Below are 27684 nucleotides of genomic sequence, written 5' to 3'. Positions count from 1 at the left end.
CGCTATTTGATTGGCTGGCTCTTCTGAGTTCCCATTTTTCATTGGTCAGTGCTCCAGCCTTTCACTCACTATCCAAGCACCTCATTGGTCCGCTGCTGCAGACAGCCCGCGGCTGTCCCCGCTGGGCCTGGAGGAGGACCCGGGTGACGTCAACGGTGCGCCCTGCCCACATTCCAGAGCCTGGGCGGAGACTTCCCGAAGCCGCTGCCTTCGAAGGCGGGACAAGGAGGAGGGACAGACTTCTGATTGGGTAGAGCTGGCGAGCCGCGCATCCTATTGGTCACTATCCCTGAGGGAGGCGGTGTCACAGCTGGGTCCTGGAACTGAGCTGGGGAGCCCTGGGGAGTCTCAAAGTTTGTGTCTGGAGCCCGAGTGGAAAGTGGGTCTATGGCGAAGGGATTTACTTGGGATGAAAGCTGATCGCCTGCCTTTATTTAGGAGGCGTTCCCTGCCTTAAACCCTGCCGCTTTCGACCCGATCCTCGGTTAGTCTGTCTCCCCCCGGGGATCCCCAGGTCTCGGCGGACGTCGGACGGGAGCCCTTGGGAGTTCTCCCTCAGACAGAGGAGCGGAGGTTTCCTTCCTACGTGCAGCCCCCCTGTGCCCCCCGCACACACACACCCGCTCACAGCACGCGCGGGGCCGACTCCCCTCCTGCGCGCAGCATCTCGGCCCGCGCCCCGGACCGCCATGGAGGTGCTGGAAAGCGGGGAGCAGAGCGTCCTGCAGTGGGACCGCAAGCTGAGCGAGCTGTCAGAGCCGGGGGAGACCGAGGCGCTCATGTACCACACGGTGAGGACGGGCCGAGGGGGCGGCCGTGAGGGGCGCGGTGCCATCCAGACGACAGCTGGGGGCTGGGGGTCGGGAAGGGCGCGTTTGGGGAGAGGCTTGGCGGGGAGGAGGAGAGCCGGGAGGGGTGTGGCTTTCCCACCTGGACAGAGAGAGGTGGGCAGCTGGCTCTTCGAAGCTCTCGATCGTGGGAATGACACTTGCCCTCCTCTTGAGAGGTTAGCATTCCGGCCGGCCCCCGAGGCTTTCTCGTCTGCGATATCATTTGCTATCGCTAACAGTACTGGAAGCCGAAGAAGGAATAGGTGTTGGGAGAATAACAAGCCTCTGTTTAGTTTGCTTTTTGTTTGATTTTTGTGGAAAGGTTTTTAAAAGCCGGACAAAATAAAGTTGCGTTTTCTTTCCGTCGCTCTTCTAGTGTGACTCACTGTTTCTCTGTCTCCTTTACGTCCTTACATTTAAAAAGCGTGTGCGTGTTGGAAAGGCTCGCTTGGAGGAGGAAGACGGCTTTATTTGGCTCTTTTACTGAACAGCCAGGAATCCGTTTCCTCCCTTTTCAGAAGCAGGATCAGCAGAGGAGTTGGGATCTGTGAGGCAGCGGAATAGACAGAGAGGGATTCGGAGAAGGTGGGACAGCTCACCAGTTCCTCGCTCAGTCTCCTGCTCAGAGACCCCGTTGGGAATAAGTCACGGGGCACCTCCATATTCCTTGTAAAGTTTTCAATTTAAAATTTGGGGTATGACATTCGCATAAGGAAAGTTTGTTTACAAAAGCCAACACATAAAATGACTTTCTGTGCAGTCTCTTTGTTTCTGTCTTATCAGGGCAAAAGTTTGTAATTAGAGAAAGGAAGAAAGAATACTAATGAGAAAAGGAGAGGCTTGGCCTATTCCCCATCGGGCTTCTTTGAATGGGGTCAGTGCCAGGATATTTGAAACTTCTGCAAAATGGCCTGCGGACTCCTCCTCTTTGGCCTTTGCCTCTGGCTGACGTTATTTTGGGAAAACAGAGGGGGCCTCCCTGCAATTCCCACCAAAGCTTTGGTGGTGGCTGGAAATGGCTGGTTTTAAAATGCAGTGTGCGGGACAAGAGGGTGTGGTAGTTCACGCTGGGGCAACAGTGTGCCATATGACCAGCCAGCTAGCTCCTAGAGACATTGGGGGGAGGGGGGTGGCGGAGAGGGGGGCAGATGTGCTTCCTGTCATCTTTACAGACCTTGGGACCTTGGGGCATGCTGATGCTCAGATATCTTCTGATCATTGGGGCTCCAGAAGTTTCTGCTGACACAGGCTGCATTTGAACCATTGCTAAGGGTCAGCCCTTCTCATTTATTCTTTTTTTTTAATAACAGTTTTTTTTTACATCATTTTGTACATTTTTTTCTTCTTCTCATTTATTCTTAATCCTGTTTTATGTGAAATATCCTTAAACTCATTTTATGTGAAAATGTCTCCTCCACCAGCTGCTGCCACAGCACTGGGGCTGGCTTTTGGCTGGTGGGGTGAATTCTATGTAAGCCCCCCACTTCCCTTTTTCATCCCTGTGACTTGCATTTGTGAGACCTCAGGCCTCAGTTTGAAATGCCACATGTGACTGACTATCTGTGACACTGGACTCCAGAAGAGCAGCTTACAGGCCTGTAACCAGTGCTCAGCGCAGATTCAGGGATCCAGACCTTTCATTCCTTTTGATTTTAGGGCTCAATTTTTCTGTGTTGTAATGAAGCAGTGATGTGTAATTTTTTTTTCTAATTTTATTTTTACTAACTTTTTAAAGATGTATTTGTATTTATTTATATAGTAGAACCGAGGTACAGGCCAGAGGTGCAGAGACTGAGAGGATTTACCAGAGACAGAGTGGGGAGCAGAAAAGGCAGATCCACTGAAAATACACTACTGAGGGGAGCAGAGGGTGGGGCAGGAGAGGTCTGGCTGTGCTGTGTGGGTCAGCTCTCTGTCTGTGGACAGAATTCAGCCTCAGGCCAAAGTGGCTGGTGATATTGCTGAAACTTTAATCCCCTCACTGCTAGGGGGCCATTTTTAAGTTACCTTTATGTTGGGCTCTCTCTGTGGTGGTGCAACTGGTTAAAGCCCAGCACTGTGCAGCTGCTTCAATGTGAGTTCGATCCCCAACCCTGGAGGTGTCCCACATTGTACAGCAGACCTCTCCTTACTCACAAGCTGCTCCCCTCAGCAGTGTACTTCATTGATCTACCTGTTCTGCTCCCCACTCTGTCTCTAGTGAATCCTCTCAACATCGCTGCACCTCTGGCCGGTACCTCAGTTTTGTATGCATACATAAATCTTTATAAGAAAAGCTTTAAACAAATGACCTCTATGTCCACCGCTTAGGTCCATGTCTCTTCTGGGTAGCCCTTCATCACTGTCAGTTTTTGCCAACAAACTGTGTATGTGAAATTGTGTTGCTAGGTATTGGACATAGAGGCAATAGATTATATTCCTTCCAAACGAGGGGGGTTCGACAGATTTGAAAATAGATAACTTTCCCATCTCTTTCTGGATTTTGTTGGGTATCTAGTTGCCAAGGTCATTATTACGTCATTAGTCCTTACTGTGGGAAGGCCTGACCTGGTGCATCTCCCTGTAGGAGATGACCTGATTCTGTATGCATTCAAACACGTATAGTCCTTCCAGTTAATAGCTTCCGAATTTCTTCTGTGTGTCAAACATTTGGGATACATCAATGAACAAAAGCAGAGAGAGCTTCCTGACCTTGAGAAACTTCAATTCCTGTGAGTGTGTGTGTGCACGCCCATGGGGGAGATAATAAATAACATGCAATAGAGAAATAAGTGATACTGTCTTAGACTTTAGAAATGCTATGGACAAAGTAGGCCTAAGAAGAATAGAGTAAGCCAAATGGAGGAAGGACCAAATATGCTATTGAATTCAGGGATCAGAATAAGCCTGCATAGAGTCTAAACAAAGGCTTGAAGGAGGTAAGACTGTTAGCTCAGCAGGATGAAAAGCCAGAGCAGAGGCCCTTGCTGGGAGTGTTTCTGGCACGAGCCTAAGGCAGCATTTCCTTCTGTTTTAGGTCCCCCAGTTTGGTTAGTTATTTTCTATTTAAATGCAGGTTACTTCTGAGTCACACTGCCTGTTTTGGGATGGCCTGTTGCCTCTTTCCAAGTTGAGTGGTTGGGTCATTATTCTGGGAGAGGAAAGACTGCAGGGTGGCTAATGTGCAGATGTTAGTTCGGGAAGTAGATAGGATAATAGCTACTGTCTAATGAGTGTTTATTCGCGAAAGGGAGGCTGGCTGCCCCTGAGCAGCCCCGCAGGGCCCTTCACTTGGATGCTCTATCCTCACCATCTTGAAATCCTTACTAATTTTCGAAAAATGAGTCCTGTGTTTCTATCCTGCATCAGCTCAGGTTATGCTACTGGGGCTGCTGAAAGGAAGGCGCTGTGTTTACTGTTTGCAGGAATGATACCATTGAGCCCTCCCCGGTGGTGCAAGGGGTTAAGGTGCCGCAATATGAAGCTATCCAAAGCTACGGCAACACGAGTTCGATCCCTGGCCAAGGAGGTGACCCATATGGCGCAGTAAATAAATCTTTAAAAAAGAAGAAGAAGAAAACATAATGAGTTTAAGCAGTGAGGTGAAGGTCTTCCAGCTAATTAATGAGAGACTCAGAATTCAAATTCAGGTCTGCCTGCCTCCAAAGTCCAAATTCTTGCCCACATGCCCTATAGATGAGGGACCCAGTCTTAAGGAGAAGGAACTGAATAAGAGAATGGGAGAGGGTTAAAAATTGCTGAACATGTAGACACCTAAGATTTCGTTGAGGGGGCCAGCCAGTACACCTTCCCGCCACAGCCCCTCCGTTTGCTCTAGGGGGATGGAGCTCACACAGGCATGGTGGCTAAGGCCCCAGCAAATCAGCCACCTAACTGATTTTAAAAACAGAGAAGCTTCAAGTTTCTGAGGCTGGGATTACAGCCTGTGAAGCTCTTTGTGAGCCAGCAGCACCAGTGTTTTTCTCATTTGCTCAGTTATGAAGAATTCTTGGTCCAGGAAGGACAAAGGATTAGAGAAGACAAGCTCACCGTCTACAAAACACTGAAGCAAATCTGAACTTGCTAGTTCGTTCTAATTATGACAGCTTTGGGCTTCCTCTTCAAATGCTTAAAAAAGAGTACCTGGGCCCTCCCTGGTGGCGCAGCGGGTTAAGGCACAGGGCAGAGAAGCTTAAGCCACTTCCACATGAGTTCGATCCCTGCCTGCCCCGAGGAGATCCACATGGCGTGGCAGACCTCTCCTGACCCGCCCGCTGCTCCCCTCAGCAGTGTACTTCATCAGTCTGCCTGTTCTGTACCCCACTCCATCTCTGGTGAACCCTCTCACCCTCCACATCTCTGGCCTGTACCCCAGTTCTGTATGAATAAATAGATAAAAAAAAAGAGTGCCCATACTGATGATGAAATATTTTTAAGTCAGTGAGTAGTGTTTCATGCATGCTGTTGGTTGCTTTTAGAGAGGATGCAGGCTAAAAGTGGACTGAGAGAGAGAAGAGGCACATAGAAAAGTGAGGAGATTGTGTCTCAATGTTGGAAATCATTGGGAGAAATCCTGTCCCTTTCCCCAAACAGCTTGAATATTGCATTTTTTTACAAAGATGGTATGTTTCTAGAAGATTCTGGGTAAATCACATTTGTGAGAATTCCCAATGATGGGTAATTGTTTCTGGCCAGAGGACTTGGGGGTCTGGAGGCCAAGAAAGGGGGAGTTATTTACAACTATCCTTTTGTTCTGTTCAAACTTTTACCTCCTAAAGGTATTTAGAAGGTAAAAAAATTACACCTGAAAGGCAATCCACAGGACTGGACTAGAGGTCCTTGTAGCCAGAGTTTCCTTGAGGGCAGAAGAGGGATCTGGTGATTTGGTCAAGTTCAAAACCACTTGTAGGTCTTGGATGAAGAAAGAGGAAGCAGGAGAAAGAGTGCTTGGTTGGAAGGGGCTTTCAGGTAGGAGATTAACAGTGGCTCTGTGTATGTCCTTTGTGCTCTGTAGTTTCCGTATTTTTGCTTAGTGGTCTGGAATTTAGGGATTTCTCAGTTTTTATAATGACTTTTATCTTCTTAAAGCACATCCAATAAGGACTAGTAAGCCTCTGCAAAAAGTCAGTGACGAGCATTGCTTGTTTTTTTATATGTTCATTTCATATAAATCCTGATGTTTGATAATGTTATATAGTGATTAATTCTACTACGATTTTATATCCAGTTGTTTCTTCAGGTGAAATGACTGAAGCCCAACTGCAGTAGGTAGTCAGCTAAGGAATGTTCAGGCTGCCTGGTGTCTGGAGAAGGTGCTCTGGCTTTCACATCCACGCTGGCTGCTGGAATAGAGTTGACTCATCTTGCAGGATGGTGGCTTCCCCTTCCTCCCAGCCGGTCTTGACACGGATATGTCTCCAGTGGGATATGGAAGCTTTTGTTTTGATATTTGCTCCTTTTGTGAGCCCCTGGCCAAATTCCGAGGATCTGAGTCCTAATGCTTTGAGAATATCCTTTTTTCTTTTTTTTTCTTTTTTTTTTTTTTTTTAAAGATTTATTTATTTGTGCATACAGAACTGGGGTACAGGCCAGAGGCTCAGGGGCGGCGAGAGGCTTCACCAGAGACAGAGTGGGGAGCAGAACAGGCAGATCTACGAAGTACACTGCTGAGGGGAGCAGTGGGCAGGCCAGGAGAGGTCTGGCTCGCCATGTGGTCTCCTCCGGGGCAGGCGGCAGGCGGGAAGCGAACTCCATGCGGAAGTGGCTTCAGATTCTCAGTGCTGTGCTTTAACCCGCTGCGCCACCAGGGAGGGCCCCTTTTTTCTTTTTTTAAAGATTTATTATTTTTTTTATTTATGTATACAAAAACTGGGGTCTAGGCTAGAGGTGTGTGTGTGGGGGGGGTGGGCAGTGAGAGTATTCACCAGAGACGGAGTGGGGGGCAGAACAGAGGCATTTACTGCTGAGGGGAGAAGCAGGGGGTCAGGAGAGGTCTGTTGCTCCATGTGGGTCAGCTCCCTGGCCGGGGGATTGAACTTGTCCTGCAGTGATCAGTGATGATAACTTAATACTGCTGAACCTTTAATCCCTGGGCTACCAGGGAGCTCAAAAATATTATTTCTTATCATCTGATTCCCATAGATGAAATAAAGCACAGGCTTCCCCAACCCCCTGCCATTGGAGAACATTCCTGTTTGTTATAATTTGGTGGGCTCGGGAGGGAGGCTTCTAGGAGTGTTCAGATTTGCCACCACAGGGCTCTCAGCACAGACAAAGCTGTAATGAGTTCTAGTAGGAGACAGAATTCTGAAATCAGTGTGATTTCTTCAAGGGTCTTGCTTCCTCTTTCTACCCCTTCACCCCTAGTGTGTTTCCCTCCATCTGAGCCCCAAGTGCTGACTAGGCGATGCCTCTTTCCAGCTCCACTTCTTAAATTTGTTCTTAGGAAAGGTTTAATTAACTTTTACTAAAAACTTAAATATTACTAAGGCTTATGCTATAGCTCCTAAATTGGCATTTATAATAAACAATTAATTCAGGTTAAAAGGGTGAATGTCTAAATGGAGAACTTAAGGCAATAATCAGCGATAGGGGAACTCTGGCAGGGTTGGGGGGTGGTGGGAGAGTGGCTCGCGCCCTTTTCTATTCCAAACATGTGTTCCTGGTTCATAAGGCAGCCTTGCATATGTGTTATTAACTATGAAGGATTTTCAATGACTTGGTGAAAAGTCTTGGATCTATTTTATGATTGTCTCTCAAATTTTGCTTATGGTGTTCACACGGGTTGGAAGACGGTGGACTTGGGCCTAGTCCTGAAAGATGAGAGGGCAGCTACGGGTTTTGCACCTGATCTCTCTTTTCAAAAGATCCCTGGGTGATCCTATTCTATGGGAGCAAGGAATTCTAGTGTGAAGTTGCTCTTGCAGGAGCAATGAATTAAGTTGCAATGCTTGCAGCAGCAAGTGACTGAAAACTGACTCTGATTACTTTTACAATAAGTACATGAGCATATCTGTGGAAAGGGACTGGAAGTATAACTCCCTGTTGGCTGTTTCAGAAACCCTCTAGTGTCACCACGGGCCTAGGTGCTTCCTACTTACCTGTCCACCTGGAAGCGTCTCACATTGATGAGTTTCAGGTGTTCCAACTCAAAATGCCAATATCCAGAAGAAATAGAGGTCATATCTTCATGTTCCTTTTTAGGGTAGAAGGAATTTTTTCCCAGAAGCCTGTCAGTTGCTTTCTGTTTGAGTTTTATTGGCATGATTGGTGGCTGGGAAGGGGTTTATACGATCTGCTTAGATTAGTCCTGTGGGAATGGAAGTGATATTGGCTCAACTAGCATGTTGCTTTGTGCTGATTGCCTGTTTACATTCTGAGTTGGCAGGTCTTTTCTTTAACTAATGACTGTTAAACAGTGACTATTTTACTTAGAGAGATTGGTTAGCAAATGGAAAATGTTTTAAAATCCACAATTAGCCTTGGGATTAAAAGATCAAGCCAATTGCTGAGCCACTTGGAAAGCTCGAAGCACATGACTTACCTGTGCTAACAACACCCATTGAAAGAACTATGGAGACAGGAACAGCATCTGTGAAATGCATCAGAGGTCTTCCCAGAGGGGGTGCTGTTGTATCCCAACTCACTAAGAAATGTGCAATTTCTGATATTGTGCGTTATCTTATGTTGTATATCATCTGGTCAAATACCAGGATTGTAGTCGTGCTCTCCATAGGAGACAAGAATGACTTGCTCCGTTTGAGGTACACACACTCTCACGTCAGCACGTGGGAGGCTGAATGACATTTTTCAAGAGGCTGTTTTTCCAGTTGCAGATGGCTGTTCAAATATTGATAAGGCACATGCACCTGTTTATAGCTTGAACTGCCTGCCTCAGCCTAGCACGGCTCTGGCCTGTCTGTTGACTGCCTTGGGGCAAGTAGCCCTGTGCCTTGTCTGGACATTTGGTGGGGTGGCTGGCCTGAGGCTTGTAGGGTGCCCGAACTGTCCCATTGGATGATCTTAGGAATGAGCGAGTAGAATCAGGATTGAAAGGAAATGAGAGACACCTCTTAGGGTCAACCTTGGACCAGTTCTTCTGCTCACAAGAGGCTCTTGGGCTTTTTTGAATGAAGTGACCTGAACTTTTCCTGCGTGGCGTTGTGCAGGTTTTTCAAGAGGCACGTCAGAGGAGATGGCCCCTTTTCTCTCAGGGAATCCAAGACCTAGAGCAGTAAAGAGATTCACTCAATTGGCATACAACCCTTTGAGGACCAAAGGTACAACTTGTCTTTTCTATATTCCCATGATGCTTAGCCAAGGACAGGGTGCTCAGAGACCTTTATAATTGCTGGATGCACAATTAAGAGGAGGGAGGCAATCTTGGAGAACAGGTGGGCCTTGGTCTCTTGGGTGTATGTATAAACCAAAAGATAAACATGTATCAGAGTTATATATATATCAGTTAAATATATATATGTATATATATATTTAACCCTGGGTTTTTTTTTTTAGATTTATTTATTTATGCATACAAGAACTGGGGTGAGTGCTTGAGGTGAGAGGGGTGAGTGGATTCACCAGAGACAGAGTGGGGAACAGAGCAGGCAAATTGGCTGAAATACAAAAGGAGCAGTGGGTGAGACAGGAGAGGTCTGTTGCGCCATGTGGATCACACCCTGGCCAGGACTGAACTCGGGCTACAGTGGCTGTAGATAGTTTCATAGTATTGCATTTTAGCTCCATAGCCTCATAGTTGAGCCACCAGGGAGGGCCCCTAACTCTGGATTCTTGTCAGTGTTTCTCTCAACCTAAAATTTTAGTAGAACGTGACGGGTAATCCCAGGTCAATATTTTTTTCAGTGTCCAGAACAAGAAGGGAGGGCAGCACATTGTGTAACAGCCCTTGTTTCCACTAGAGTGGAGTTGAGGGCAGTGTCTCGGAAAGGGTGTGCTTCTGAGCCAGGCAGATTTGGAGGCAAGGGTCGCTGGTTCTCTGGTGACCTTGGGTGAGTCACCTCACCCCTTGGGGGTCTTAGTTTCTTTCCATATCACCACCTGGCCCATAGTAAAGACACTTTCCACCTTTTCTTCTAAGTGAAACTTCTCTCTGAGGGAGAGTTGTCTGCAACCTTGGGAGTCTGAAATTATTCAGGGTGAACTGAGGGCTGTAATTACTCTCTTTCACGCATCCTCATTTCCTCTCCTTCCCGGCTTCCACCTTCTGCTATAAACTCGGGTCTCTGTCTTGAACACATGTATGCCAGATCCCTGCTCACTTTTCCGCTCTTGTTTACTGCCAGGTTTTCTCAAACACGTGGTCAACAGCCATGACCTCCAGTTCCTCTCACTTCCTATGTTTTCCTGTAGCCTTTATGTTCTGTTCATACATCTGCCAGGAGGCCTGCTGGTTTCTCTCTAGCTGCTGGGTCCTCTGCTCTTTCCTTACCTTTCCTGCCAGGCCTCCTGGAAACACTAGGCAGTCTGGCCCACGGGTCTTGTGATTCGTGCTTGCATTGACATGCTGATGGGCTTAGTCCACTGACTTCCCCACCACCCACCACATGTGAGTGTTTGGTCCTTGACCTGCTGTTCAGTTTGTACAGAATAACCGAGCTCCGCTGGGCTCTGCTATCAACATCAATACTGCTGGTTCTCAGATCTTTCTTTCTGTTGTGTGTCTATAGGCAGCAAATAGGAGCTCTTTGGAATACAACCAGAGACCGTGTTGGGCCCTCATTAGCTGTCGAGCAGCTCTGGCTGGGTAACCCTTGAATCTTTGTGCTGCATTGCTCTGACTAAGAAGAAACGAGAACACTTTGATCCCCCCGTTATCGTTGTACCCCATTTATCTCAAGGAATGTTTAGTGAGTCAGCTCTCCTGCAGTGTAAACCCGTGAGAAGTTCATGGGTTGTTAGCGAGACCCAGCTGTTTCCAGAGCCAGGGCTCCTTGTCAGCTGCAAGCTGTGTTTTGACTGGACTTTGGCTTAGTCTTTGGCTTGGGAAACCCTTTGTGTTGTTCTATGTTGATATGTCTAATTTTTCTAGGGTGGTGGAAGGTCAGTGCAAAAGGAGAACTGAGTTCTTAGATCATGCACATACCATTTACCCCTCGGTGAATAGCGGCTGTCCACTCAGTTCCAATGGCCTCGTGTTCGCATCGCCCTGTTCTGGAGTAATTTATTTAAAATCTAAACTTTTCTGGTATGACTGAAGAGCTTTGAATTTTTTCTTTTTTTAAGAGTTGAGAGGGATTCGTCTGAGCCTTTCAGATGTCTTTGCTGCTTCTGCTTAAAAGTACCCTTGGTGGCTGTTAGAAGAGCATTTTTCTTTGAGCGTAAGCATTTTGATGTGTGACGTCATTTTGGGGCAAGTTACTCCCCATCTTAGGCCTCAGTTTCCCCACCTTTAAAATGCTGCATTCGTCTAACATGCTCTCAAGTACCTGAGTTTCGCCCTCCTCCCCTTTAAAAGTCTTTCATCTTTAAAAAAATGGCTGATTTCAAGGGAGTCATCTGTTGCCTGTTTCATTTGGGCAACTCGCAAGTATAGTTTTGCATTTTGTAGCCTCTGTTTTCTGCCTTAAAGCCTTGCTTCAGTAAAGCCCAGACAAAATAAGGAATGGAAAAACAGAGAGGCACAGAGGTAGGAAACTTTTTTTTTAACACTGGGGGAAAAAAATCCCTCTTCAGACTCCTTGGCAAATAAAAGGAGTCTGGGAAAAAAAATCCACAAACAATTTCCTAGTTGTCTGAGTGGAAAATCCTGGTTTTTTAACATTTCATATCTTGGAAATGTCTGAATAGTTTTTGTTTAAAGGGAAATTCCTTTTGGCTGAGAGAAAGCCTGCAGGATTCAAATGGATAGGCTGATTTTTTAGAAAACTTGGAGGAAATAAGGAATTGTGATGAAAATGCTTTTTCAGGGGCCAGTTTGCTTAAATTTTAAATTTTGCAAAAATTTAAATCCGTGGTTTCCAATCAGGTTTTAAAAGTTCAACCATTAACCCCTTCCTTCCCCTGGCTTCCTGTCTGTGCATCCTGGGGAAACATCTCTTACAACTGGCCCTTCCTCCCATTGGAGGAATTTAATGAACTGCTTTTTAAACTCTGGCATGTTCTAGGCAGCAGGATATACATTCTCGACCTTGGAACTCTCCCAGCAGAGTAGGAAGGGAGACATATCAACGAGCCGCTAAATGTCGAGTCATTAAATACTGGTGTATGTTTTGTAGTATAGAGCAGTGTTCTGGAGCACTGGGGGTGGGGTACCGCATCGACAGGAGAGGGAGAGCTGGAAAACATTTTGCAGAGCAGGTTTTATTTGGTGGGTCTGAAATATTAATAGTTCAGCCAGTGGGCACAGCAGGTACTGGGAAGTCATGTGTAAAACGTCCTGGTTGATTCTGGGAATCTCAAGTAGGAGTGGAGAGCAGGGTGCTCTGGGGTGTATGGAGAGCCAGTTGGACATTCTCTGGCAGGCATGCCAGTTGGGAGGCTTTGAAGGCTTTGACAAGAGAGGGGGAGAAGTTAAATACATGTCAGAAAGGAAACCCTGGGTTATGACAGATGGGTTGGAAGGCAGAAATCACTGTGGCAAGATGATCTGTTAGCTGCTCTTTCCTCCTTGAAGTAGAACAAACTTCCCTGAGGGCCTGGACGGGCCAGGGAGGAGCTCGGGATGTCAGAGGGTTAGGAGGTGGCCTTGGGGCCCCAGTGACTTGGGAGGGAGCTGAGGGAGGGCTTTGGGAGACTAGGTTTGTTTCCTGATGGGGCAAACTAAGTTAATGTTGCTGCTGTTGACGTAGAAGGGAATATTTAGAGCGGGGATTTGGTGGGGAAGGTGATGAGTTCAGTTTCAGACAGTGATTCTGGTGTGAACAATTAGGAGAGAGGCCCTAAAAAGCAGGCAGAAACGTGGGTCTGGAGTTCTGGAGAAAGGTCAGGAGTGTTAGGAGCCTAATGGGGGAGAAGGGACTCCAGAGGCAGGTCCAGTGAGAGTGAGGAATGCGAGGCACAGGCTGAGGAGGGAGACTCGGCCACTTGTAGGATGTTAGGGAACACGGAGCCTACAGCCGGGACTCAGGAAAAACCAGCAGGAAAATATGGAGAAAATCCCACCCCGGGACCCCAAACAGGGGGAGCCCCCCTGAGTAGTCAAGATACAGAAGAGCCGAGTATGCTGTTCAGCTGACACAGGCACCCCTGGGTGGGCGCGGGTTAGCTCAGGCCTGGGCCTCCCTGTGGTCGGTCCCCGTGGGCGTGCAGTGTGGCCTTCTGCTGAGGGAGTGGACGCCCTGTCTTCCTGGAGCGCAGAACTGTAAGAGGGCAGGAAAGGAATAAACGTGCATGGCGTGTAACGTATATCACGCTGCTGCTTCCTTTCCTTTTTTTTGGGTACAAGATTAAAATGAATCCCCAAAATTAGCCATAGAGACTATCACAGAGGCGGGCCGCTTTATGAGGGTCTTTTCTTTCGTCCAGTCTGCAGTCCAGGCCGAGAACCTCTGTCTCCAGATGCCCTTCTGGCCTGTGAGGAGGCCTAGGCGCATGAGTCCTTGAGCATGGCTCAGGCTTTGGGGCCTGCAGAGAGAGGATCTCTGAACTCATTATATGTGTAAAGGACTTCAGGATTTGAGCTTTTTTTTTCTTTAACGATTTATTTATTTATGCATACAAGAACTGGGGTACAGGCCAGAGGTGTATGTGTGTGTGTGTGGGGAGGTGAGAGGATCAACCAGAGACAAAAGTGGGGAGCAGAACAGGCAGATTGACTGAAATCCACTGCTGAGGGGAGCAGCAGGCGAGACAGGAGGGGTCTGCTGCGCCATGGGGACCAGCTCCTTGACCAGGGATCGAACTGGTGCTGCAGTGGCTGCGGCTAACTTCTTAGTGCTGCGCTTTAACCAGTTGTGCCACCAGGGAAGGCCCAGGTTTGAGCCTTTCCTTCCTTTATTTCTCCTGACTCTAACTACTGAGAAAGTATCTGGTAGACCGTGGTTGCCAAAGGTGACTGATCACAGATGCATCAGCAGTGTTGAAATGGTAGAAAAAGAAAAGATCAAACTGGCTCTACATCTGTATGACATACAACCAGGGGCAGGTGAGGACACATGGTTTGTAATGAGCACATGAGCCTGAGGTCTTTCCAGTGGAAGGAACTTAAAAATAAATGAGGCAGCCTCAAAGAAAATGTTCAGTGCAAGTGGGGCAGCGTCAGAGCCTGCCAAAGGACACTGCTGGATGTCCGGCAGCCTACCCTGTGCTCACCGCACCAGCCCCTCCACCACACTCTGCCCAGGACCATGCTGTGTCCCGGATGTTGCTTCCCCGACCCTCAAATCGCCCAGGGACATAAGAGGTAAGGGTGGGTGGAGGCTAAATGAAAAACCTGAGGGTGCCCAGAAAGGAGAATTCTGCTTCTGGAAGGCACAGAGGTGGCAGGTGGCCCCCTTCTAAGACTGGAGCTCAGAAGCAGACTCCTTCCAGGAGACCCAGGTTTTAGGGTTCACCCCACAGAACAGCTGCAGTATGGGTTTGCAGGTTAGTTGGCTGACTGGGAAGCATTACTTTTTATCACATGATTTCAGCAAGAAAAAGTCTCGTTGAAGCACCTGTGTTGCAAACTTGTTAAAATAGACCTCATTTACTTAGTTTAGTTTCACAGCAAAACTGGGCAGAAAGTACACAGAGTCCGCACAGACTCCCCATCTCTCCCCCCACTCACCAGGCACAACTTATGCCACTGTCAACACCCCACTGTTAAAATTTTTGGAATGTGGATTCATAAGCTAGGGTGAACTGTGGCAGCTTTTGATTTTAACTTTGTTTTTAAAAATTAGTCACAGACAAGCTTCCTTTCATGGTCCACCAAGAAGTCAAATTGGCTCACAAGAGCCTTAAGAGTGTGTGTGTGTGTGTGTGTGTGTGTGTGTGTGTAGGCTGCTTTTTGTCATTTTAATAAAAAATTATTTCAAACAATTAGAAGCAGACTTGGAGATTTCAGTAGAATACAATGAAAAAGTTCAGCACGGTACCCCCAACACCTGTCCCCCCACTTCTCCTCACCCCTGCCCCACTCATCCCATTTACCAAGGGCTTATCGCGGGGCCGTGGAAAGGAGCATGGGCTGGAGGAAGAGAGATGCCCTAGCTCTGTCACTGAGGAGCCCAGCGCCCACTCTCCTAAATAGGACTTTTAACTTCAGCCCAGATGGCGGCCTCTGAGGCACCGCCAGAAGTTGTTTTTCTGGTTCTGCTCTGGATTTGCAAGTTTTCTTTCCAGCTTGCTCTCCTGCCATCCATGACCCACATTTGGGAGCAGCTGGAAGGCCTGGGGCTGTGGGCTGGGAGGCCAGGACCAAACCCAGATGGAAACAAACCTGCTGGCTTGGGGCTCTGCCCTCACGTTGTAAACTGTCCTGCCCTGTCATCCCATGTTTTCGTGCACAAGAGTAGTGGCCAAAAAAACATTAGGTTTTCAGCAGTGTTTACAACATAGGGTGGGCTGAAACCCAGTCCTTTCTTTCGATTTAAATACAGATTTAGGGGCCTCCTTGGTGACGCAAGAGGTTAAATCTCAGCACTATGAAGCCCTTGGCAGCCACTGCAGCACAAGTTCGATCCCCGCCCTGGAGGTGACCCACCTGGCACAGCAGACATCTCCTCAACTGCCCGCTGCCCCCCTCAGCAGTGTATTTCAGTGGATCTGCCTGTTCTGCTCCCCGCTCTGTCTCTGGTGAATTCTTTTACCAGCCCCCACCCCCAGTTCCCAGTCCTACACCCTAGTTCTTGTATGCATAAAAAATAATTCTTAAAAAAAAATAAATACAGATTTATAGGAAGATTCAGAAAGTAAACCTGGCCCCATCAAGAAGTGGGATGGAGAAAGAATTGGGTGTGATGGAGTTTTTTGCTTTCTTCTTCCTCCCCTTCCTGTTATTTCTCTAGTAGGATGCTGAGTGTCCTGTTGTCTGCTGGTGCCTCAGCTGTTACAGGGCAAGGAGAGGACCCCCAGGGTCCCCAAAGCTGCCCACTCTAGGCAGGTCCTGCCTTTCATCTAGTGCACAAGACTATTAATGGAAAGGAACTTTCACATTCTTACTGTGTAACAAAAAAGAACAAGAACATAGTTTCTAAATCATGCACCTGAAGTTACCTGTCCCCTAACGAATAAATGTCCAGTCAAACTGGCTTCACCTAATGCAGGGTCCCTGAGGCCCAAAAGCCTGCTCCAAGTCTAGGGAAACTTCTGGGGGGGGACCCATAGGTAAGGGGCAGAGAGGGCCAGCACATCTGGGACGAAATGAGCAAAATGAAGATAAACACTGCCATAGTCACCTCCCCACGGCCTCCATGTTTCTTTCAACCAGCCCGGGGCCAAAAAGCTTCTCCACATGTCTCTGCCTCCTTCAGGTCTCCTCCTCCTCTCCATCCTTCCTCATTTCTTCTCCAGTCTCTTCTCCAGCTTCTCTTTCTCCCTGCTCAGCTCCACCCTCCCTTGGGTGGAGCAGAGAACCTGGAACCTCCCCTTTTCCTGGGCATCATCCTGTTACACCACCAGGAGAGGAGAAGAGTTGCCTGGGGGGGGGGTGGGAAGCAAGGGTTTGGGGGTCAGCACAAACTTGATCGCCCCATCACCACTGAGACATTATTTATTCAGTGCTTCCCAGCTCTGTTGACAAGACACCCAGAAAAAATGATGGTACCGCCCAGGGCCTGGTAGTGATGGACAAGGCTGAGCATGGCATGGCTTAGGGACTCTGTCCATGCCCCCTCTGCATGAAGCCTTCCATTTGTTTGGAAGCTGCCAGAACAGTGCCAGGCGCACTGGTTTCCAGTAAAGGAAGTACTGAATGAGTGACTCTGGGCTTCCCATCTGGTTCTGGCGCACCTGCTCTGGAGGACTGTGAGGCTATTTCCCAAGGTCGTGCTGGAGGACAAGTGTCACGATGTAGTATCACTCTCCTGCCTGGTGCATAGTCACTATCTAGGAGACACCGGTCCTCCACTTTCCTACTCTGATAAGTCCAGGAGGACCTAGGGAGAAAACGCTTGCTGAAGTTTAAACTTAAGGGAAGGGCCTCCCTGGTGGTGCAAGGGGTTCAGTCTCAGCACTATGAAGCTATCTGCAGCCACTGCAGCATGAGTTCCATCCCTGGCCAGGATCCTACTCACATGGCGGAGCTTTCTAGGGCACCATTCTCTTTGGTGAACTAGAGTTACATGTTGGACATTCTATACTCAGAACTTATTTCTTCTTTTAAGATTAATTTATTTATGCATACAAGAACTGGGGTACAGGCCAGAGGTGTGGGTCGGGGGGGCGGAGAGGAGCAGAACAGGCAGATCTGAAATACACTGCGGAGGGAGCAGCGGGGAGACAGAGAGGGTTCACATGCGGGTGAACCCCACGGTGCTGCGCTTTAACCGGGGGCCCCACCAGGGAGGGCCAACTTATTTCTTTTATAACTAGAAGTTTGTACCTTTGAGTCACCTTTGCTCTAAGGTGACTTCATTGTGCAAAGCATGAAAAAATGTCCTAAAATTTCCTTTAGTTCTCAGCCAAATCTTTCTAGGCTCAAGGCCCAATGTTGATTTGCATGACGCAGTTCACACTTGGACTATTCAGGCACCTGTGTCTGCAAAACTGAAATTCTGTGTAGGTTTTGAGGGGGCTGGGTTGGTGACAGGTGTTAACTTACTTCAAGTGGCAAGGGGGAGGAGAAGGACTCATTCCCTTGCCTGGCTCTGCCACCCCCAAACAACCAACTAGAGTTGAGGATGTTTACATTGTTCTTCTAACATAACATAAATAGCTTTTGTGGAATCTTAGGAATCCAGTAACACTGAGGAGAGTGGAGAAGGACCTGCAAGAACAGAGAAAGATGCTTGTGTGCTTCAGCGCCTTTCAGGGAAAGCCTGAGGGCTCTTCTCCCCATGTGTGGCCCTGCCCGTCCCCTGAGCTTTCCCAGTAGAGCAATTTGGAGTACTTTCTATAAACTGCAGAGAGAGGCGCATTATTTTTTAAAAAATTTATTTATTTATGCATACAAGAACTGGGGTGCAGGCTGGAGGTATGGGGGGTAAGAGGATTCACCAGAGTGGGGAACAGACTAGGCAGATCGGCTGAAATCCACTGATGAGGGGAGCAGCGGGCAAGACAGGAGCGGTCTGCTGCGCCATATGGGTCAGCTCCCTGGTGGGGGATCGAACTCAGGCTGCAGCAAGAATAGCATGATAGTGCAGAGCCTTAATCCCTAGGCCACCAGGGAGGCCCTCCAAGTAGTTGATGCAAGCCGCGTTCAGTGAGAGCTGCCCCAGGTCTGCTTTCTCGGGACACAGGGTTCTCAGTTGCTTCTCTCATCAGAACCCCTAGGAGGTTCTGATTTCCTAGGGGATCTGGCATGAGATTGGGCCCCCTTCCAGAAGGTTTTGTTATGATTTTGACAATTTCAGAAGGGCTTTGGGTGGGAGCTGTTAGAAACCTGTTTCCAGGGCCCTCTCTGGTAGTGCAGCAGGTTAAAGCACAGCACTAAGAAGCTAAAGCCACTTCCGCATGAGTTTGATCCCTACCCCAGAGATGACCCACAAGGCGCCTGACCCGCCCGCTGCTCCCCTCAGCAGTGTGCTTCATTGATCGGCCTGTTCTGCTCCCCACTCTGTCTCTGGTGAATCCTCTCACCGCCCCTGCACCTCTGGCCTGTACCCAGTTCTGTATCCATAAATAAATCTTAAAAAATATAAAAAGGAAAAGAAAACTGTTTCCAAAATTCCATCCCCTAGAAGTTACTTTAAAACAAAACAAAAATTATTTTAAACAAAAACAAATAATTGCTCATAATCATTGCTTGAATGCCAGTGGGATAAAGTCCTTAACCAGAGAGGCTGACAAGTTTGTACAAGCTCTTCATGATGGAGATGGCAATTCTGGAGAAGGGTTTGCTATCCATCTTTGATTTTTCATGAAGTGCGGAATTAATTCCTCCTTAAAAACGTTTGCTCTTTTGCTCTTTGGTATTTTCTAACCAAAAGAAAAATATTCTGGTAGGTAGTTTTTGTTATTATTATTATTATTTTATCTCATTGTCCTTTTGAGAGGCTATGAAGTGAGCCAAATTTGTTTTTAGGAAAAAAGTTAATCAAAACCAAATGTTTCAAGATTGTAAGCCTACTGTCACTTGGCTTAGCAATACAGTAGGGTGGGGTGGGCCCTCCCTGCTGGTGCAGCAGGTTAAAGTGCAGCCCTATGAGGCTATCGGTGCATAGTCCGATCCCCGGCCAGGGAGCTGACCCACTTGGCTCAGCAGACCTCTCCTGACCCGCCCGCTGCTCCCCTCAGCAGTGTGTTTCAGTGGATCTGCCTGCTCTGCTCCCCAATCTGTCTCTGGCAAATCCTCTCACCATCCCTGCCCCTCTGGCCTGTCCCCCAGTTCTTGCATGCATGCATGAATAAATTTTTGAAAAATGAGAAAAGGAAAAACTTAAAAAAAAAGCAACACAGGGAGGCAGTCATAGAATGTACAAATCAAGAAGCCCTGAGCTAGGCTTTGCGGGCCCATGGAAGTGGTGGAGCACACGCATCTTGAGCAGCTAGGCCTTGGTCTTCATGGACGTTGCCTCTCAACTACCAGCTGACAGCTTCACCTCCTGCATGACATCTACATCTGCCTCACTGGCAGGAGGCAAGTGAGAGGGGCCTGGAGGGCTAACGCCATGCTTAGTACAAGAGTCAGGGCTTCCTCTGCGGCCCTGAGCAGAATTGCTTTTAGACTTAACAGGTGAGCACCCTACAGATTAAGGTATTCCCAAATTTACAGGACAGTTGGTCTGGCTGGGACTCTTGAGATGGTCGAACCCTACCCCTTCAGGTCACAGAGAAGCAAACTGCTTGATTTCCTTGAACTGCTCAGTGTGCCTGTTGCATTTCCTGCGGTCGGGCTGGGCTGCTCATCCCTTGAGGTATAAACTGTGCCTGGAGTATGAGTGGCCTGTGAAGTCCCTTTCATGGCAAGGAGCGTGGCATGATGCGAATGTCTGGGCAGTGCGTGCCTGGGAATCAAAGGGTCTGATTATGCTTTCTCAGGAGAAACAGCCGGCCCGCGAGGGTTGCTGGGCCTCCTGCAGCTGACTCTGGAATTTAGCCTCCTGGAATGGTCACAAAAGCCTTAGAAGACTCAGTGCTGCCCTGTGGGAGCTAAGGCCTAGCAGGGCCGCTAGAAGGGTGTGAGCGTGAGACAGAGCAGAGTCACAGGCCCACAGCAGAGCAGGGACCAGGTTGGGAAGGCAGCTGGCAGGAGAAGCCTTGAGGAGGGATTCGCAAGGTCTGCAGTTTGGTGGAGAGCAACCGTGTGAATACACGGTTGAGACTGAGAAGCTTGCCTGGCTGGACCGCCCCGTGCTGGCCTGCAGCCCTGTGTTGTGTTTTTGGTTTTTTTTTTTTTTTAAGATTTATTTATTTGTGCATACAGAACTGGGGTACAGGCCAGAGGTGCAGGGGCAGTGAGAGGATTCACCAGAGACAGAGTGGGGAGCAGAATCAATGAAGTGCACTGCTGAGGGGAGCAGCAGGTAGATCAGGAGAGGTCTGCCGCGCCATGTGGGTCATCTCCAGGGTGGGGATCGAACTCATGTGGAAGTGGCTTTAGCTTCTTAGTGCTTTAACCCACTGCACCACCAGGGAGGGCCCCTGTGTGTTTTTTTTTTTAGGGGACAGTATTGGTGGACCCCTGGCTGGGTGCAGAGGGGTGGTAAGCCAGCCAGGTTTCCCGGCCTGTGTCTCAAGGACTACTAGCTCTGTGTCCCGGGGTTCCCTGTGAATTTTCCATGTCAGTCCTATTCTTCCCACGTCTCTAGTGATGTTGGGCAGCCCCAACATTGCTTTTTCCACTTGAGATTTCTTCTTTGGGGAAGAATTGACCTCAGCCTGTGTGCTTGACAGCACTCAGAGGGCATTTTCTTGCCTTCCCTTAGCGCTGGGTGGTTGAAGAGGCAACTCAAGGAGACCCGACCCCTCAGTGGGCCGTGTAGACTGTGTTTGGCTCTAAATGTGCAGGGTGCGCTAATCAAAATGCCTGAGACTGGCTGCCTCCAACAACAGACATGTACTTCTCTCAGTCTAGAGGCTTGAGAGTCCCAGAAAATTCTGCTGGCAAGGACTCTTTGTTTTTTTTTTTTAATATTTCTTTATTTTGTAGAACTGGGGTGTAGGACAGAAGTAAGGGGGAAGGGACAGATCACCACAGACAGAGCGGGGAGCAGGACAGGCAGATGGACTGAAATACACTGCTGAGGGGAAACAGCGGCCCGGTCAGGAGAGGTCTGCTGCGCCATGTGGGTCACCTCCCTGCCCAGGGATCGAACTCAGGCTGCAGTGGCCGCAGATAGCTTCATAGTGCTGAGACTTAACCCTTTCACTACCGGGGAGGCCCTGAACGGTGATCTTAAATGTTGGAATCCCATGGGATTGGTTGCAACCCCTGCTTTTGGTTATCTTGGCTCGATGACCTGGCCTTGGGGTGCTTTGCTAGTCTACCTGACAGTTATCCCTATTCTGACTCTGGGGTGCAGGAGGGGAGCAGGAAAATCAGACTAACAACAAAAGTTGCCTGAATGGTAATGAATAATACGTGCAGAGCTGGGGTGAGTAGCACAGAGCTGACAGGTGCAAAGCGATGGCATTCTTCCTCGGGGCTCCCGCAGGAGCCTCTTGCCCCCAGCTCCTCCACTGTTGGGCTGACTCTACCCTAGGTCCTCTCCCAACAGTACGTGCCAGGCAGACATTGCCCATTGCTCGAGTTTCGCACTGAAGGCATTGCCAGGCTGGGTTCTTTGCCCCAGAGGAACATCACTCCCATTGTGGTGCTTGAGTTCCGCTCAGATTCTCAGTCCTCCGATAACCACCCTGATGCCAGCCTTGCTTCCCCTTTGGCTTGAGGCCATATGTTCTGACCCCTCACGGGCGACTGGTAACAGGCCTGCAGGAGCCTGAGCATGTGACTCAGACTCTGGTCCACAATGACAGCGGGATTTCCAGTGGCGTCATCGTGTTAGTGTCAGCCTGGTTGTTTTTGTGTCTCATCTGTGTTATTCATTTATTTTTAAAGATTTATTTATGCATACAAGAGCTGGGTTGCAGGCCAGAGGTGTAAGGGGTGAGAGGATTCACCAGAGACAGAGTGGGGAGCAGAACAGGTGGATTGACTGAAACCCACTGCTGAGGGGAGCAGCGGGGAGACAGGAGAGGTCTGCCGCGCCATGTGGGTCACTCCCTGGCCAGGGAAGGAACTCAGTCCACAGTGGCTGGCAATAGCTTCGTAGCACTGAGACGTTAGCCCCTGGGCACCAGGGAGGTCCCTGCTCGGTGTTACAAAGAAAGGACGTTGGACAAAACGATGCTACCTGAGGACCTGCTTTTGTTACGTGGCATTTTGTTTCCACAGTTTACCACAACTTTGTGCACATGATGTTCCGTGAGGACTGTTTCTGGAGCTGCACTCTGCACAGTGCTGCAAGGGGAAGGCCTGCTGCCTCGTCCTGCCCTAACCTGAGTGGGCCTCGTTGCCTTGCATTCCCCATCATGTGGGACATTCAGCTCTCACATCCCCAGGGCCCACTGCCATGTTGCGATTTGTAGAGAATAGAGATGTATACTTGGTCACTGCGATGACTGCAGTCTGCTTCTCATTACTTGGACTTTGTCCACCCTCAGTCTCACAGCTCCCTTCCTGGAATTTCCCTAGTCCTTAGAGCCTGGGGGCATCTTTTGTTTCAGTCTTTGCTCTCTGGTCTTCAGTTCCTGAGAAAGCTTCTGAGCAGTGAAAGTTTTTTTTTTATTAAAAAAAATACTTACTTATGCATATAAGAACTGGGGTACAGGTCAGAGATGTGGGAGTGAGAAGATTCACCAGTAACAGAGTGGGGAGCGAAATAGGTAGAAGTACTGAAACACTGCTGAGGGGAGCAGCGGGGAGACAGGAGAGGTCTGCTGCACCCTGTGGGTCAGCTCCCTGGCCAAGGATCAACCTTATATTGCAGTGGCTGCAGACAGTTCGTAGTGCTGACACTAGCTCCTTGTGCCACCAGAAATACAGATTTTTGTGTAAATCTCCCCCTTTTCTGTGCCCTCTGATACTTTTTTTTAATTTTTTTTATTTTATAAGTTTATTTTTACATCATTTTATACATTTTTTTCCCCATCTCAATTGTAATCCCCATGGGCTTCCCATCACCAAGTCACCCGTGTGCCATCACCATAATCCCGTGCACTTCCCTCCCTCCACCCTGTTTTTGATCCCATTCCCCACTCCACCCCCACAGAATGTCTCTGGTATATGGTTGTTCATTATTTTTGTTATTTTCTCACCTGGTCCATTATACTCCTGCTATGAGTGAAACCATCCTGTATTTTTCTTCTCTTTCTGGCTTATCTCACTAAGCATGATCTTTTCCAGCTCCATCCAAGTTGCTGCAAAAGACATGTGTTTCTCTTTTTTGGTTGCTGAGTAATATTCCATTGTATATATGTACCACATCTTTCTAATCCAGTCATCTACTTTTGGGCATTTGGGCTGCTTCTATGTTTTTCCAATTGTAAATAAAGCAGCAATAAACATGGGGTGCAGGTATCTTTTTCAATCAGTGTTTTTGTGTCTTTTGGGTAGATACCTAGGAGTGGGATTGCTGGGTCGTAGGGAAGCTCCATGTTTAGCAGTTTGAGGAACCTCCAAACAGTTTTCCATAGTGGTTGTACTAGTTTGCATTTCCCACCACCTGCTGATACTTTTTTTTTTTTAAGATTTATTTATTTATTCATACAGAACTGGGGTACAGGCCAGAGGCTCAGGGGCGGTGAGAGGCTTCACCAGAGACAGAGTGGGGAGCAGAACAGGCAGATTGACGAAGTACACTGCTGAGGGAAGCAGCGGGCGGGCCAGGAGAGGTCTGGCTCGCCATGTGGTCTCCTCCGGGGCAGGCGGCAGGTGGGAATCGAACTCATGCGGAAGTGGCTTCAGATTCTCAGTGCTGCGCTTTAACCCGCTGCGCCACCAGGGAGGGCCAACCTGCTGATACTTTTAAAGGAAAAACAACATGAACTATCAATAGCTAGCTGACAAATCATTCAGAGGTATATTGTAGATTTTCCCAGAATTCACAGAAATCTAACAAATGTTCCAAGCTGTGCCGATTGTCCAGACCTAGCCCAACCCTGTGGGTTGTGGTTTCTCTTCTATTCATAAGAAGTAGTTTCTGTACCATGTGAATTGCTTCTGGCCTTGGTTAGAAATAGCATCAGGGCATTCGTTGCTTGGTCCTGACTGCTTTTCAAGTTCATCTTTTCTGTTGTGAAGTCTGTTTTGAGAGATCTTGTCTCTCTGACCTTGATTTCAAAAATTTTTTTTTTTTGCCAAATGCTTTCGGATGACAAACACATAGCCAGAAGTCAGGCCCAGGATATTTTGGGTTCATTGAACACAGTCGTTTCTGATTTAATTTTCTTTTTCTTGGCCTCATTGCTTCATTTGTAAAGTGCAACAATAATACCCATTGATTTCACAGAGGATATATGACGATTAAATGAGATTTTTATGTGGAATCACTTTCAAAAAAGGTAAATGTGTTCCTGAATTTTAAAGTATGGACAAATTAAAATTAAAAGGCTAGATTCTGCTACTTTTTTTTAAAGATGTATTTTTATTTTATTTATGCATACAAGAACTGAGGTGCAGGCTAGTGGTATGGAGTGGATTTGTGTGGGAAGACTCTCCAGGGGCAGAATGGGGAGCAGAACTGGCAGATCTTCTGAAATATGCTGCTGAGGGGAGCAGTGGCTGAGACAAGAGAGGTTTACTGTGCCATGTAGGTTTCTGAAATTTGAAATCCTTGTCTGGGATTCGAGTCCCTGACTGGGATTTGAACTCAGGCCACAGTAGTGATAGCATGGTATCTGCTACATTTCTTAAAACAACTTTTTTTTTTTTTAACTACATATGATCTGTCTATTTTATAGTCATCTCTGTCCATCCATCCACCCTCTTCAACATGAAATTAGTATACAGCCTTAACTGACATACTGCTACTAATTATTTGATTATATGCCCACTGGGTTCTTCCCATAGTTAGTTTTTGTCTTTTTTTTTTTCCTGAATGCCTATAGGTATATTTGTCCCACAATTTTGTACTTGCTCTGATGTGGGCCCCAGGCCTGGGGCACAGCAGAAATAGAGTGCTGTTACTTCAGCAGCTTTTGCCCTACAAGCAGCTTGCTCCAGCTTCATCCATCCAATAGCACAGGCTGGGCTTATTGCTGAGTTTTTCTTCTCCCTTTGCCAGATGTTGAGAAGACCAGCAGCTCATCTCCATGCAGCCTTCTGCTATGGATGGGCGGTAGGATAGGAGGGAAGTTAACCTCAGAGGGTGGCAAGAGGCAGCTGAGCTGGCCTGGAGCAGTGAGGCAAGCAAGGTCAGGGAGTGTCTTTTTTTCTTGTCTTTTTAAAAAGATTTATTTATTTATGCATACAGAACTGGGATACAGGCCAGATGTGCAGAGGCAATGACAGGATTCACTAGAGACAGAGTGGGGAGCAGAACATACAGACCCACTGAAATGTACTGCTGAGGGGGAGCAGAGGGTGAGACAGGAGAGGTCTGCTGTGCCATGCAGGTCAGCTCCCTGGCCGGAGATTGAACTCATGCTGAAGAGTTCATGCTGCACTCATGCAGTGAGCTTTGCGAGCTTCATAGTGTTGTGCCGCCAGGGAGGGCCCTCAAGGAGTGTCTAAAAGTCTGAATTTTCCTTGCTGCATTCTTGATCTAGAGGAATTCAGGCAAGTCCTTCCAGCCTCCATCTTGTATGCTCCTTTGCCCTTTGTGTTTGTGGTTGTTTGTGTGTGTTGGTGGCTGGTGCGTGTCTATGCCACCAGTGACTACTGCAAGCTGCATAGCTTTTGGCATCTTTTACCTCCCACCCCTGGCCTCTCCCTCCCACCTGTCAGAGTTCATGTTAAGCTGGTTCATTCTCTCCTATTCCTTTGCCTGCAGAGTTAAATTACTTGGGGGAGGTTTAAAAAGATACTGGTGTCTGAGTACCACTCAGAATTGATCAGATCGAAATTTCCAGAACTGGAGTACAAGAATTTTTAAAGAATCCCCAGATTAGATTTATATTTATCAAAGTCTGCAGTTTCCCTTCGAATGCACAAGAAAACACAATGGCATGATGGGTGGGCAGTTCTGAGGACATGAGAACAGTTAAGGGTTAACAGTACCATCCAGACATATGTATACATTGTGAGACACTGCCAACTTTGCTCTGATTTACGTTTTTCAAATTAGAGTGTTGGATATAAAACCCCACACTTCTCCAGATGAGTCATTTAGGGCAGAAGTGAGCAGGTCTTGATGGATGTTCTGTGGGAAATGTGTGAGATCAGCAGATTTCAGCTGGGGCCTTCTGGTGGTGCGGCCATTGTATGTGGAACGGAGAACCCCAAGAAGGCCCCAGAAAGAAAAGAGCTGACAGCAACCTCCTGGCTGCTGAGTTCCCAGCTTGTTGAGTTCCCAGCTTGATTATTTGGAAGTCTGAGTGCCACTGAGTCAAGTATTAGCAACAGAGAAAATAGCTGCTGGCTGTGTTAGAGCAACATCTGGTTCCTACATATGGGAGCAGAGGCTTGGAGCTGGAGAAGCCATTGAGGGCCCCCGGCCCAGCCTCCCACTTGTGTCCTCAGTGGCCTCAGCCGAATTGCATATAGTTTGTTCAGCTGGAAAGGATGATTCTAAGGTCACTGCTCTGAGAGTGAAATCACATCTAATTCCAGCAAGTGAAGGTAGTTAAAAACATTTTTCCTAAGAGAAAAATGGATACCGTTTGGGCAAGGCTTCGTTGCTTCTCCTTCCCTGCTATTTTAAAATGGGGTAGTGGGGCCCCCAGAGTTGTAGAGAGCCTCAAGAAGAGGCTTGTATGGTGCTTGTGTTTTACTTCTGAGTCCTGGGTCCTGGCTGTCTCCGCAGTGTGCAGAATAAAGTCTCTCTCTTAGTTCCCGGCTCCCAGCCTCTCCCTACTTTTAGGGATTCCAGAAGCAAAGGCCCTTCTGTCCTGCCCTGGGAGCCAACTACAAAGGGCCTTTAAGGGAGGGAGAAGGGGCAGGCGCCCTGCAGATGTGAGGTTACAGTGTGTCAGCCAGGCCCCTGGGAGCTGCTCACTGCAGAGGCCATTTGTGGGTTCTGGAAAAGAAACACCCTACTGATTATGAGTAACTCGAACCCCTTCCCAGCGCCTCTTGGGCTCAGAGTCTGTTCTGCACTGTTAGGAGGTTTGATCCGATTAACTCCTGGCCAGTCCTGTATACAACCAGAGGCCTTGTTGAACTTCCCCACCTACCAAATACAGGGAAATATTAGTCTCTAAGCCTGCATTTCAGCATCTACAATAACTAATTTTTAAAGATTTATTATTTATGCATACAAGGACTGGGGTACAAGCCACAGGTGTGTGTTGGGGTGGGGGTGAGGGTGAGAGATTTCACCAGAGACAAACTGGAGAGCAGAACAGGCAGATCTACTGATATACTGCTGCGGGGGAGCAGCCGGTGGGTCAGGAGAGGTCTGCTGCGCCATGTGGGTCACCTCCCTGGCTGGGGATGGAATTCTTCTGTCATGATTGCTGATACTTTGTGGTGCTGTGCTTTAACTCACTCATTGCATCAACAGGGAGAGCCCCTGCAGTAACTAATTTTTTTTTTTTTTAAAGATTTATTTATTTGTGCGTACAGAACTGGGGTACAGGCCAGAGGCTCAGGGGCGGTGAGAGGCTTCACCAGAGACAGAGTGGGGAACAGAACAGGCAGATCGACGAAGTACACTGCTGAGGGGAGCAG

General features: G+C 48.1%; 1 protein-coding gene across 1 annotated transcript in view; it reads left to right on the top strand.

Moving 5' to 3' along the window:
* Window positions 1-381: 381 nt before the first annotated feature.
* CREB3L2 (cAMP responsive element binding protein 3-like 2) overlaps window positions 382-27684 on the top strand; it is a 115613-nt gene continuing 88310 nt past the window's right edge. The window contains exon 1 of the mRNA XM_004677076.2: window positions 382-791. Within this exon, the coding sequence (XP_004677133.1) occupies window positions 690-791 (102 nt within the window). The 5' untranslated portion in view covers window positions 382-689. The remainder of the gene's footprint in view (window positions 792-27684) is intronic.

Source organism: Condylura cristata, unplaced genomic scaffold (assembly GCF_000260355.1).
Source record: "Condylura cristata isolate star-nosed mole 26May11 unplaced genomic scaffold, ConCri1.0 scaffold00005, whole genome shotgun sequence".
In the NCBI taxonomy this organism is placed as follows: domain Eukaryota; kingdom Metazoa; phylum Chordata; class Mammalia; order Eulipotyphla; family Talpidae; genus Condylura; species Condylura cristata.
The sequence above is the reverse complement of the archived record's forward strand: the minus strand, read 5'-3'. Positions and strand labels throughout refer to the sequence as shown.